At 48.1% G+C, this 12,288-nt stretch overlaps 1 protein-coding gene across 2 annotated transcripts; it reads right to left on the bottom strand.

Moving 5' to 3' along the window:
• Positions 1 to 1,205: 1,205 nt before the first annotated feature.
• On the bottom strand, positions 1,206 to 11,330 carry LOC110328635 (serine protease 44). 2 transcript variants are annotated; one of them, XM_021208067.1, is made up of 6 exons: positions 11,016 to 11,330; positions 10,606 to 10,729; positions 9,773 to 10,032; positions 8,745 to 8,899; positions 8,128 to 8,241; positions 1,206 to 1,436 (listed from the first exon to the last, which is right to left on the bottom strand). In XM_021208067.1, exons 1-6 carry the CDS (start codon positions 11,323 to 11,325, stop codon positions 1,341 to 1,343), a joined length of 1,059 nt encoding a protein of 352 aa, XP_021063726.1. In that variant the 5' UTR covers positions 11,326 to 11,330; the 3' UTR covers positions 1,206 to 1,340. The 2 variants fall into 2 exon arrangements, with proteins under 2 accessions (XP_021063726.1, XP_021063725.1); XM_021208066.1 differs by lacking the exon at positions 1,206 to 1,436 and having other exon boundaries at positions 8,005 to 8,241; positions 10,573 to 10,729; positions 11,016 to 11,325.
• Positions 11,331 to 12,288: the final 958 nt, after the last annotated feature.

Here is a 12,288-nt window from a genome sequence, read left to right as displayed (position 1 = left end):
GCTTGGTGCCAACAGAGGCCAGAAAAGAGCACGAGATTCCCTGGAACTGAAGTTAGGAACGCCATATGGGCACTGGGATCTGAACCAGGATGTTCTGCAAGAGCAGCCAGCTCTTAACTGCTGAGCCTCCTCTCCAGCCCCACCACATGGTTCTTCTGTGACTTTAGGAATGGTTTGATGACTTTGCCTAGAAACACTAATCCCTTAGAGGGTTGAAAATAGTGATCTCATAATTAGAGCATTTTTCTTTCATTTGACGGCTGGGAATGTTTTATCAAGAGTTTGGATATTAACACATTCTACGGGTTTTAAAGAATGGCAACTATCATCCCTGCTGTGGTGGAATTAGGAAACTCAGCCACAATATTTTGGATCTTTACCCACCAAGAAATGAGATTCATTCATCCAGGAGTGGTAGCTCAAGCTGTAATGCCAACAGTTGTGAGTGAGAGGCAGTAAAACAGCCTGCTTAAGGTCCGCCTGGGTTGTGTAGTGAGTTCAACGCTTCCCAGTGCTAAAAAGTAAGGCCTCACCTCAAATAATAGATAGAATGGTTTCGTTCCTCAACCCTTGTTGGCCTTGTGACCTGCTTCTAACTTCACCCATTTAGACTGTACTGAGGAGCCTGGTCCTGCTGGCAGGCGAGTGTCTTCTCAAAAACAAAACAAAACAAAAACAAAAACAAGAAAACACTCCCTAACACCATCCAGTACACCGTGTTATGCTTTATAAAGACTTCATAAGCCTTGATGAACCATTGCTTTTATTGGAATTCCTGGCTTACGCTCCCCGAGTACGCTCACAGTATTCTCAGCCAGCAGATCTCCGTTTCTAAGTGTGTTGCTCTGTAAACTCAGACCCTTAGAGCCACTCTGCTAGCTGACTACACTCTCGGCCCATGGCACTTCTAATCCGTGCTTAAGGAAACCTGCTCCACGAAAACTCTTCTCCACGATGTACATCATAGCTTTCTTCACTTAGGAATGCCAAGTAGCAGTTCAGATTGTTGTTGCGGTTGTTTAAAATTGGTGGAAAAAATTCCAGCAAAACCCACAAATATGTAAGGAAAACGTAGTGGTAAACACTTGTTTAAATGAGAGCTGAAAGAAGCTGAGAAACCATCATGCCAGTCAGCTTTTTCGAGGCACATGAGTACCGGAGGCCCCGCCCCTCCACCACAACCCCGTGTGGAGGCGCATGCGTAGCAGATGCTTCATTGCTCTGAGTTTCCACCATGAAATGTTGGGCAAGGAAGAGCTCGGCACGGCGTGAGGCCGTTAAATTTGGGGTGCTATGCTACCAGCAGTGGTGGACCCCTCAAACTCTTCCCGAAACTCGTATTATTCCATTTTTGCCAAGCGTGGTTCCTGGAAGCAGTCTTGAGGGCAATGAGTGCGGTGGTTGGGGAGAAGTGTAGTATCACTGGGAGATGCCACCTAAGAGCCAACGAGGCGGGACTGGTAGTTCAGAAGAGCTGAGCTACAAGCCGCCGTGGGGAAGGAGAGAGGGAGGGAGGACATGGCATGAAGTGGTAAGTGAATAGGATCAAGATACACAGAATAATACATGTGTGAAGTTTTCAAGGAATACAAGATTTTAAAAAAAGAATTGCAATGAAGTATTACCTCATTCAAGGTGGCTTCTCAAGATTATAGTGTGAGGGATGGAGAGATGGCTCAGTGGTTAAGAACTCTTGCTGCCCTTCCAAAGACCCTTATTTGGATCCCAGCAACCCGCCTAGCAGCTCACAACTGCCTTTAACTCAGGTTCCAGGAGATCTGACACCTTCCCTGGCTTCTGCAGACACTCATACGTGGACATAAATAAAAATAAACCTTTAAAAAGATTATGTTAATACATTTACACAACCTTAAAAAGAAGAAAAACAGATAACATGGAACACACACACACACACACACACACACCCTTGCTGCCTAGAAAGGACTGCATTGGTTAATTCTAGCAAACATTTAAGGGGAAAAAAAAAAAAACCACACAGTTCTGCACAAACTTTCTCACAATAATTAAAGAACAAAGAATATTTTCCAAAACAATTCTATAAAACCAGCATCCCCTGATTTTTTTTAAAGCATATTAAGAAAAATAAAACTTTGAACTATAGAGATGGCTCAGTGGGGGGAGAGAGAGAGAGAGAGCGCGCCTAGTCTTTATGAATGGAAGCATCTGTGTATTAGTGTAAGAGGCAAGGAGGAAGCAAGGGGCACCCATACTGGGGGAAGAATTACAAGCACATATACAGGGACTGGAGAGACAGCTCAGTGGTTAGGAGCAACTGTCAATCTTACAGAGGACTCAGCTCAGCACTTCTGTGGTGGCTCATCTCTAACTCCAGTCCCAGGGGATCTGGTGTGTCTTCTGGCCTTTGTGAGCACTTGTGGACACATGGTGCACTTACAAGCAAGCAAATTACACATATATTAAAAACGTTCTAAAATCTTACATCTAAAAAAACAAAACTATCTGTAGATGATATCATAGTGTGCATAGGAAATCAGAGGAGAGGTTCTGGAGAGATGGTTTAGCAGTTTTGAGCACTCACTGCTCTTCCAGAAGACCTGTGTTTGATTTGCAGCATCGTGACTCACAACCATCTGCAGCTCCAGTTGCAGCGATCTGATACCTCCTTCCTGCCTCTTCAGGCACTGCATGCAAGCGATGCACAGACATGCATGCGCTCAAACCACCCCAAACGCCTGCAATCCCAGAGCTCAGAAAGTTGAGGGAGGAAAGGTGAGTGGCACAAGTCTGAGGTCAGTCTGGGCTATCCAGGCAGGGCCAGGCCCCTCCCGTGAGGACCTCCAACCAGCAGGCTCCGCCCACAGACCCCTCTAACAGCCATAATTGCTGGACCCGGTCCCTCTAGATGCAAGTAGCCAAAGTTCTGCCCTATAGAGTAAAAAGCCCAAGGTTAGGCCACAGAAATCTCACCAATCCCAAGCCACCCTGGGAAGCTCCGCCCCTCAGGAAATCCTATAAACACCCTGCCTCCTGTTCAATTCTTTGCTGCTTCTCTGCCAAGCAGAGGCAGCCACCCTCCTATGTTTTTCCTCATAAACTCTCCTGTGAGCTGTGCTGTGCAGTGTGACTTTATGGTATTCCTTGGCTCCTGACTGCCAGGACATACATGCAAACAAAGCATTCATACTCATAAAATAAATGCAGGAATGGCTGCACATGTATACACCTATATCGCAACTTACTGAACATATTAAATGAGCACAGTTTATTAATCTGCTCATCACATGTGAAATAACAAAGCTGCCGAAACGCATTCAATTACTCCATATAAACATGTTAGACTATCAGTAATACCAAAGAAAGAAATTACCAGCCTGTGGACCAATAAGCATTAAATAAATGATAGTAACACCTTCTACTTGGCCCCATCCCACAAAGCCTTATGCAATGGTGGTTTTATTAATGAGCTCTGTCTTTCTCTTTTCACTGTCCATGTGATAAAGTTGACATGCAAACCCAAGTGAAGCAAACATGCCAATGGTAACGGATGCTCAGCTACAGTGCTTGTGATGCCATTGGGGCATGCCACTCAGTCAGGAAGCTCTCCAAGTACACCCTGTGTCACACAGTTCCCTACTGCTCCAATGAAATGTTAATTATAACTGTGCCGTTGCTCCTGTGGCCTTCTTCATGATTCTAGCTCTTTTTTTTTTTTTTTTTTTCCGAGACAAGGTTTCTCTGTATAGCCCTGGCTGTCCTGGAACTCACTCTGTAGACTAGGCTGGCCTCGAACTCAGAAATCCGCCTGCCTCTGCCTCCCAAGTGCTGGGATTAAAGGCATGCGCCACCACGCCCGGCTTGTGATTCTAGCTCTTGAACACAGTTCCCTGTGTGCTACCCTCTAGTCTAGTTTCGCATTTGGCATATCTTTAGAACCATGGCTGCACCGTACCCAGTCCCTTGGGTGCCACCCGTGAGAGACTCCAGACTTTGACCTGTGGCCTCCTGCAGCCTGGACTTTGTGAGTTTTGCTCCAAGCTACTTGTTTGCCTCCCTACTTATCCAGTTGGACTTATGTTCAGTTCTTTTGTCAACAAGAGAATTAGTGCCATGTTCTGTCCCTGAGAGACATAGTGTTAGATGGCCCCCTTTTGTGACAACATGGGCCGTTCACCTAAACACACTAGCTCGTTCAGGTTGGCAATGCTGACTCATAGTTCCGATCTGTTCTCCCTCAGTCATCCACTGGGAAAGTCTGATCGAGATTTTGGAAAAGGGACTAAGAATGAAGCTCAAGTGCTCGGAGTCCCAGTTTTAGGTGTTGTCAGGGATCAGACTAAGAGCTTCACGCCTGCTAGGCAAACTTCACCAAGGAGGTCCACCCCGACCCACTGTGACACTGGATCAACAGAATGTGGCAAAAGCTAAGTTAGGCTGAGCAACCTCCAAAAGCAGATTCCTCCAGTGCTTCCGTATGCTCAGAACACTGACCTGAGGCCAGTTGCTGCAAGAGGAGAGCCCTGTACAAGGAAACAGACATCCTTCTGTAAGCCCTCAGGTAACTATTCATCACAGGAAAGACCATCGGGGCTATCATGGACCTGGTAGAGCTGCCACACAGAAGTGCCCCAGACCTGCACTCCCACTGGAGCAGCAAGAATTTCCCGGTCACCTGTACAGTTGTGAGAAACACAGTTGAGTATTGTCGTCCACTGTAGCCATACCCCAGACCCTCACTGTGAACACTGACCAGTTCACGGGTCCTAGGAGAGCTGTGACAGGCTTAGGTCCCAGTAAGCTTCAGCCGAAAACACTCTCATCAACCAACCATCATATTCAACAGCCTGTGTTTGTGCCTGTGCCGCTCTGTACTAAGTGGTTGTGTACACTTGGCTAAATGGCTGGGTTCACAGCCAACAGCACTCTAAATACACTGTTCCAATAAATTCTTTTGTCCCTACTAATACCCAACACTTCTCGCACTTAAGAACCATGGTAGCAGAGTGAGTTCCAGGACAGCCAGGGCTACAGAGAGAAACCCTGTCTCGAAACCCCCCCCCCCCAAAAAAAAAAAAAGAACCATGGTAGTCAGATTCATCACTACTGTGAACAAATACCTGAGAGCGACAATTCAAGGTGAGGAGTTACTCATGTGGGCTTACAGTTTTTGAGGGTTTGACCTAAGATGGTGGGAAAGGCATGGTATAACAGCTCACACTGGGGCAGTGTACAGCCAACACTGGGAACATAGGAAGGCTCTCATGAACACACCCTCCATGATATATCTCTTCCAGTGAGGCTCTGTCTTTCTCCTCGTCCCAACAACACAATCATATTATGGATAAATTCCTGGCCCTCGTAATCTAATCTTCTCAGGATTTGTTCCTCAGAGACATACCTAAGATTTGTTTCACCAGTCTCTTAGGGATTTATTAATTCAAGTCGTCAGTCAAAAGGAACACCCCCCCCCCATCATGCTAAACATTTCTTTTGTTTGTTTTGTTTTGTTTTGTTTTGTTTTTGTTTTTCGAGACAGGGTTTTTCTGTATAGCCCTGGCTGTCCTGGAACTCACTCTGTAGACCAGGCTGGCCTCCAACTCAGAAATCCACCTGCCTCTGCCTCCCGAGTGCTGGGATTAAAGGTGTGTGCCACCACGCCTGGCTTTTTTGTTTTTTGTTTTTCTTTTTTTGTGTGTGCTAAACACTTCAAAACTGTGGTTGGGGCCCTTTAAAACCATAAATTTATCAGCAAAATCTACCAAAAAAATGTAAGAGAAAAAAGTGGCTGTACTGATGGAAGACCTTGTTTTATAGAGAACTAAAAGAGTCAGAAAGAGCATCATGGTATTCTGTCTCTGCTAGGAGCATGGGCACCACGTGACCCAAATGTCTCCATTGATCTTCATGTATCTACAGTGAAACGATGAAGACAGAGGAACACTGGTCTATGGGGCCACTGAGTTTGAAGTGTTGGATCACAAACACATTAGATCCCTCCGGTCTGGTGAAGCTCGAGCGGCCCCATCTTTTGCTGGACAGAGTACACCCTCTCATCAGCACCCGAGTACTGAGTACACCCTCTCATCAGCACCCGAGTACTGAGTGAGTACTGAGTACACCCTCTCATCAGCACCCGAGTACTGAGTACACCCTCTCATCAGCACCCGAGTACTGAGTACACCCTCTCATCAACACCTGAGTACTGAGTACACCCTCTCATCAGCACCCGAGTACTGAGTACACCCTCTCATCAGCACTCGAGTACTGAGTGAGTACTGAGTACACCCTCTCATCAGCACCGGAGTCGTCCTTGTGATCCCAGGAGTCCTTGGGAGGATGAAAAATATTAGGCTCTCATTAGGCATTTCTTACTCCACACACGTACATTTCAAGCCATTTCTCCACACCACCTGGTTTCATTTTGATGGGCCACAAAATCTGGCCACAGGAAATTGCTGCATCCATTGCTCCTCTTGAGCCAAAACTGCATCTCTGAAGTCTAGTAAGTTCAGGAGAGCTGTCTACCACTCACCTTCTCTTCTCTCTGTATCATCTCTTAGTGTCAGAGATTGTTTCCAGTCACCATGTTCTGGGTCTTCCCCCACATCCCCTCCCCAAAACCCTTCCCACCTATGATCCACATCTTATGTGTAGCCCCACACCAGTGCCCGACTTAGTAAGTATTCCACAGATGTTTGCCAGAAAGAGTAAAAAATGTCGGCATTGGCATTTGGTATTCTCTCTCCTCAGGGTGGGGGCTTCCTTTTCCTCAAAAATGCTTGAGCTGTACCTAGAAGTCCCTCCCACACCACAGACCAAAGAACACACCCTCTTTGGAATCATAAAAGTTTTAGATCCAGAGTTGTGTTCTTCAGCACGTATACATCCTAGTCTACTCTACCTCAGGCTGTTTCCCTCATCAAGGCAACCTGGTAAGGAAAATAGAGACAGAGCAATGGTCTGAGAGAAAGGAGTAGGGCAACATGAATCCATGGACATTCATCACCCACTTATCCATCCACTCACTCGCCCACCCACCTATCCGCTGGTTCACCAGATGATTCCTGAACTCAGGAGCTAGAGAAGAGAAAATATAAGGCACCCTTGGATCAGAGCAACAGAATGTCACCCTGTGGAGACAGAAAGAAACAGGCATGGAGCCTCTAACGTCAGAAGAACCCAGAACAAAGTACATCACATACCGATGGGTTCTGGAATATGTGCAGTAGACGCAAGGGTTCAGACAGCCCACCACACTTAAACGGGACAGGTGGCCTCCTCCGGGATTTAACAGACTGAATACCTTCCCTAGACACCTGGGGCCCATTTCACTTCGCCTTAGAGCATGCTATAAGCAGCCAAATATTCCAGAAGGACAAAACTTCAGAACACACGAGACACGTTTATTCAGTTAACATCTAAAATCTATCCTCTCCAAAACTGCACCACCACAACTCTTGGTGGCCCTGGAGGTGGCTGTGCGGGAACTGTTGAAGGCGGCACCAGACAGGGTTGCTCCCAGGAGGTTGTGTAGCAAAAGTTTTGTACTCACAGATGGATTCCCACCAGCCTCACACCTCTTCAGGAAACGCCTCCTCTGTCTATGAGTGACCACAGAACTCACTGGTATGCCAGAGTCTCTGGTGAGAGCGACTAATAGCCAAATAGACCTAGTGCCCACTCAATCCTGATGAAGTCTCTCCTCTAAAGATGTTCTTTTTTCCAAGATAAATCATGAAGATGAGTTATCTCCCTCCACCTGGCAGACCAGATAGTCCTCTATTGGGAAGTGGGCCACAGTCCTTCGCTCCAGGTAAAGCACTGCCTTAGTACAGTGGTAGCTGAGGCAGATGACAAAGGGCACCAGGGCAGGACATGCCATAAGCCCCAAACTCCCTGTGGTGCTCCTGCTCCACTAAGGCAAGCGATCCCAAGTAGAATTTGAAGAAAACATTGGCGGGGGACATCAGGTCAGGGGAGAAGCTAATGGAGGCTCAGAAACAAGAAGACCACGGGCTGTGGGGATCACAGCGTCACCAGGATGGCCAGGGGAAGCACCAGACACACGCCTAAGACGAGGAAGCCTGATGGGTTCCAACACGAAGCCCGACTCAGTTCTTTAATGATCCAGTCTCTGTAGTAACTCACTTCTGTATAAATTCCAGGGAATCCAATTCGGCCGCAGCCAAAACCCCAGCTCACGATCCCTACCTGCACCCACGTTTTATTAAATTCGCAGACCATGGGGCCCCCAGAATCTCCCTAGAGAAAGAGAAAGAAATGACAGGAACAAAACTGATTCATGGCACAATAGATTCTACCCCAAGGCTCTGGAGAGATTGGCACAGACCAGACTCCCTGGGCATCCCCTGGTCCTGGTTCTGTATTCCTGTGAGATTCTGGGATTGATTTTTTTTTTAAACAAATGAAAAGTTCTACCTATTCAAAGAGGTTAGCTGAATATAACCCAATATAATATTCCCTTTCTGAGGTAATGACGAAATTACCCAAGCACACAGAAGGGGCTGAAAACATGGAGTTCGTATTATTGCCTCCCTGATTCACCCCATCCCCAGCCACTGCGGACGTCATCAGCTTTCTTCTCCTGGAGGATCCTGTCAGGCTAGCTCAGGGGCTGTGGTGGCTTGACCTGATATTCCATTAGCCTGAGGATCTGGGACACAACCCAGGCCCCAGTGTCTGGGACTTAGGGACATCTGACAGGAGAACAGCAGGGCAGAGTGGCAGGGGACCCATGAACTGACCTGGCAGGCATCTCCTCCATTCTCATTATAGCCACAGACACCCCCTTCCTGGACCTGGGTAAAGATTTTTCCCATGATGTCCTTGAGAATCTGGTTACATTCCTCATGACGAATAATATTCAGCTCCACCTCCTGCAGCATTCTCGACGACCTACCTACACAGAGATAGTTGTGGAGAGAGTAGATCTACATTGAGTAGGCTGGCACGAGTCCTTTGTACGTCCTCTGGCTCTCAGTACAGTGCTCCCACACAGGAATCCTCAACAGCATCAGCTACTACTCGCATCTGACCCTGAGGGAAATGGAGGCCCAACCCCGCCAAGAGTAAAAGACATTGTGACGTCCAAACCAAAGAGGCAGAAGAGCAGCCTAAGAGAGGGAGGGTGAAATCTTGTCAGCCTTCAAGGTGACGGGTATGTGGCTTGCTCTTACCAGTGCTACTGATAATCAGTAAGGCATCCTTCCCTGCACCTCTTGGACAGGTGGTACCCCAAAGTACCAATCTAAACTCTTCCCAGTGATAGAGCAGCACTTCCCAGCCCTCCTAATGCCGTGGCCCTTAATACAGTCCCTCATGTTGTGGTGACCCTAACCATAAAGTTATTTTCACTGCTACTTCATAACTGTGACTTCGCTGTTTGGAATCATCTTAAGTGACCCCCGTGAAAGGGTCATCTGCTTTCCAGAGGGGTCAAGACTCACAGACTGAGAACCTCTCTGCCTCATAGACTCACTGACTTTCCTGGCTTCTGCTTTCATACAAGCAACCCCCTCCCTGCCACGGTAGGTACTTCTAGCTCCCAGACAGGTCATCACACCCTGAGCTAAAATCCACCCTGGTGAGCATCCACCCTGTTTGGTACTTAAGTCCTCAAACCAATAGAAATTCACCAACAGTTGCTCTCTCCTACCACCTTCTCTCTCCCCTCCTTCATCCCCATCCCTCCCTTTAGCCTGTAGACCAATCCCAGCCTACTAAGTACCCTGATCCCTGGTCCATACTTGCTGGAATCTCACTCTAGGCTCACCTTGTTCAAGTACTTTGCCCCATCCGGTCACCCAGCATAGCGTCCCAGGTTGTACCAAGAAAGACTTTTCAGGGATGCACACAGGCTGGATGTTGACGCTGTAATTCACTGGGAAGGCCAGCAGAACAAGGGCGATGTCATGAACAATTGTTCTCATCGTGGAGAAATCCTGGTGAACGATGATGTCCTGGACTGGGATCCTGACTGGCGTTCTGGACCACAAGTCAGCTTCTCCCATGGACACTACATAATCCAGATGGCTGCAAAGAGATCCTCAAGGGTCTACACACTTCCCCTGCACAGTCAAAGCGCTTTCCGGCCCCATCCCAGTTTTCTAAGGTGGCCGTCAGCAACCTCCCTCTGTTGAAACCCTGTTCTCTCAGGGACCCCTAACCTCCCTAGCCAGCCACCAGATGGTTCTCCAAGTAGGACAGCTGATCACTAACACTTGGGAATGTATTAGAAGTCCAAATGCTCAGGTGTTAACTGAAACTCAAATAAAAACAGAACACACACACACACACACACACACACACACACAAACCTGGGAGCATCATCTTTCACCCACCCCCATTGGTTTTGAGATTAGTTGCCTTTCTCTGTGGCTTAGAAACTCCCTATGTAGACCAAGCTGGCCTCTAACTTGCAGCAAACCTTCCAAGTGCTGGGATTGCAGTCATGAGCCATCTCTGCAGGCTCCCCCACCCCCATTTTTTTTTTTTTTTTCAGATAGAAAGCAAGAGGAGCAGGCCAGCCACAGTGCCTGGTCAGGGGCCCAAGCCCAGATTCCTGGCACTCACCCATATATACAGTGGGCTGCAGTCATCACCCACCATTTGCTGATGAGGGAGCCACCACAGATGTGCTGCTTGTGGGCCTGCAGGCTCACCTGCCACGGCCACTTCCTCGCCGGCGCAGGCCTTCCACCAACTATCCTTGCAGTTCTGTGGCCACAAGCTGGAGCAAGTTAGTGAGGGGAGGGCCTGAAGGTAAGCTGTTGCCGCTCCACCAACCACCAGCTCCTCACAGCCCGGAGCACAAGGCTCTGACCCCGCAAATCCCAGGGCAAGTGTGGGTCTCAAAGACTCATCATGGAATGGTGTGTCCTCTCAGATCTCAAGTGTTGGCTGGGCCCACACCCAAGGACCTACGATCCTCCTCTACCTCAGGGCCCCAACCCCCCGGGTCCAGGCCAGGTAAATGCCAGGAGGCAGGGTTGGAGCGAACGGCCCAGAAACTTCACCTGAAGTGGGTGGAACCCATGTTGGAAATGGTTGCCTTGACAGACTCATGGTTGAAAAAGATTGATCTGGAGTAAATGCCATCGAATTAAGGGGCCTCATGCTGTCCCCAGGCTTGAGGGGCAGCGAGGTCTCAGGCATCCCTGTGAGTGGCCTCTCTTGTGGGTTTACACCCGAGTCATCTAGGCCATCCTCTGAGGGGAGAGGAGAAAGAGACGGCGTCCCTGGAACCATACGAGCTTTGCTCAATCGCGTCTGAAGCAGCAAGAGCCAGACCAAAAGGCCGAGGCAGTCACAGCCCTGGAAGGCCATGCCACCCCCAAAGCCTCAACCTGTCGCAGTGCCTCCTCCTCTTCCGGGCGGGCCGTTGCCTAGACTACGTACAGTTCTGCAGGAAACGGGCGGTGGATCCCAGCTCTCCACTCCCTCCACCAGATCCACGACTGACTCCCTGACAACGGAGCAATCAAAAGTAAAACTCCTTAGCAGAAATGTTGTACCTGAGGTTCCTAATCACTGCGACAGGGGGCACACTGCTACCTTTTTGAAAAATCGACACCCGCAAGGTCTTCAAGACCCATTAGCCATGTCAGTACAATCTAAACTAAAACCACGATGAGACAACGGTATCGGGCTTTCAAACACAAACCTGTACCAACCTCAGATGCTGGCAGTGGTGCAGAGGTAGAAGACTGCCCGAACGCATACTGCGGTGGGATGTAAACGCAGCCGCTGTAGAAAGCAGGTGGGCAGTTTATTATGCAACTACCATACACTCCAGCAATTATATTCCTGGATGTTTAGTCCAAAGAATAAGGATTTATGTTCTATTAACCTGTATAAATGCTTATAGTATTAACATCTTTATTCACCAGCAGCTAAAAATAGCACAGTAATAAAACTCTTTGCCTCCCTAAAACATACGTGTTCTAATCCCTGGATTAAGTATGTTACTGTACTCGGCCAATGGAAGCACAATAGATTAAGTTAAGGCTCTTGATATAAGAAGATTATCTGGGGGCTGGAGAGATGCCTCAGTGGTTAAAGAGCACTAACTGCTCTTCCAAAGGTCCTGAGTTCAAATCCCAAGAACCACATGGTGGCTCACAACCACCCTTAATGAGGTTTGATACCCTCTTCTGGTGTGTCTGAAATCAGCTACAGTGTACTTATGTGTAATAATAAATAAAACTTTGGGCCTGAGCAAGCAGGGACTGAGCGAGCAGGACCGACCAGAGCGAACAGAAGTCCTAAAAATTCTGTTCCCAACAACCA

The sequence above is a fragment of the Mus pahari genome, chromosome 10 (genome assembly GCF_900095145.1).
Source record: "Mus pahari chromosome 10, PAHARI_EIJ_v1.1, whole genome shotgun sequence".
NCBI classification, from domain to species: domain Eukaryota; kingdom Metazoa; phylum Chordata; class Mammalia; order Rodentia; family Muridae; genus Mus; species Mus pahari.
Note: the sequence above shows the minus strand (reverse complement) of the source record. Positions and strands in the feature narration are given on the sequence as shown.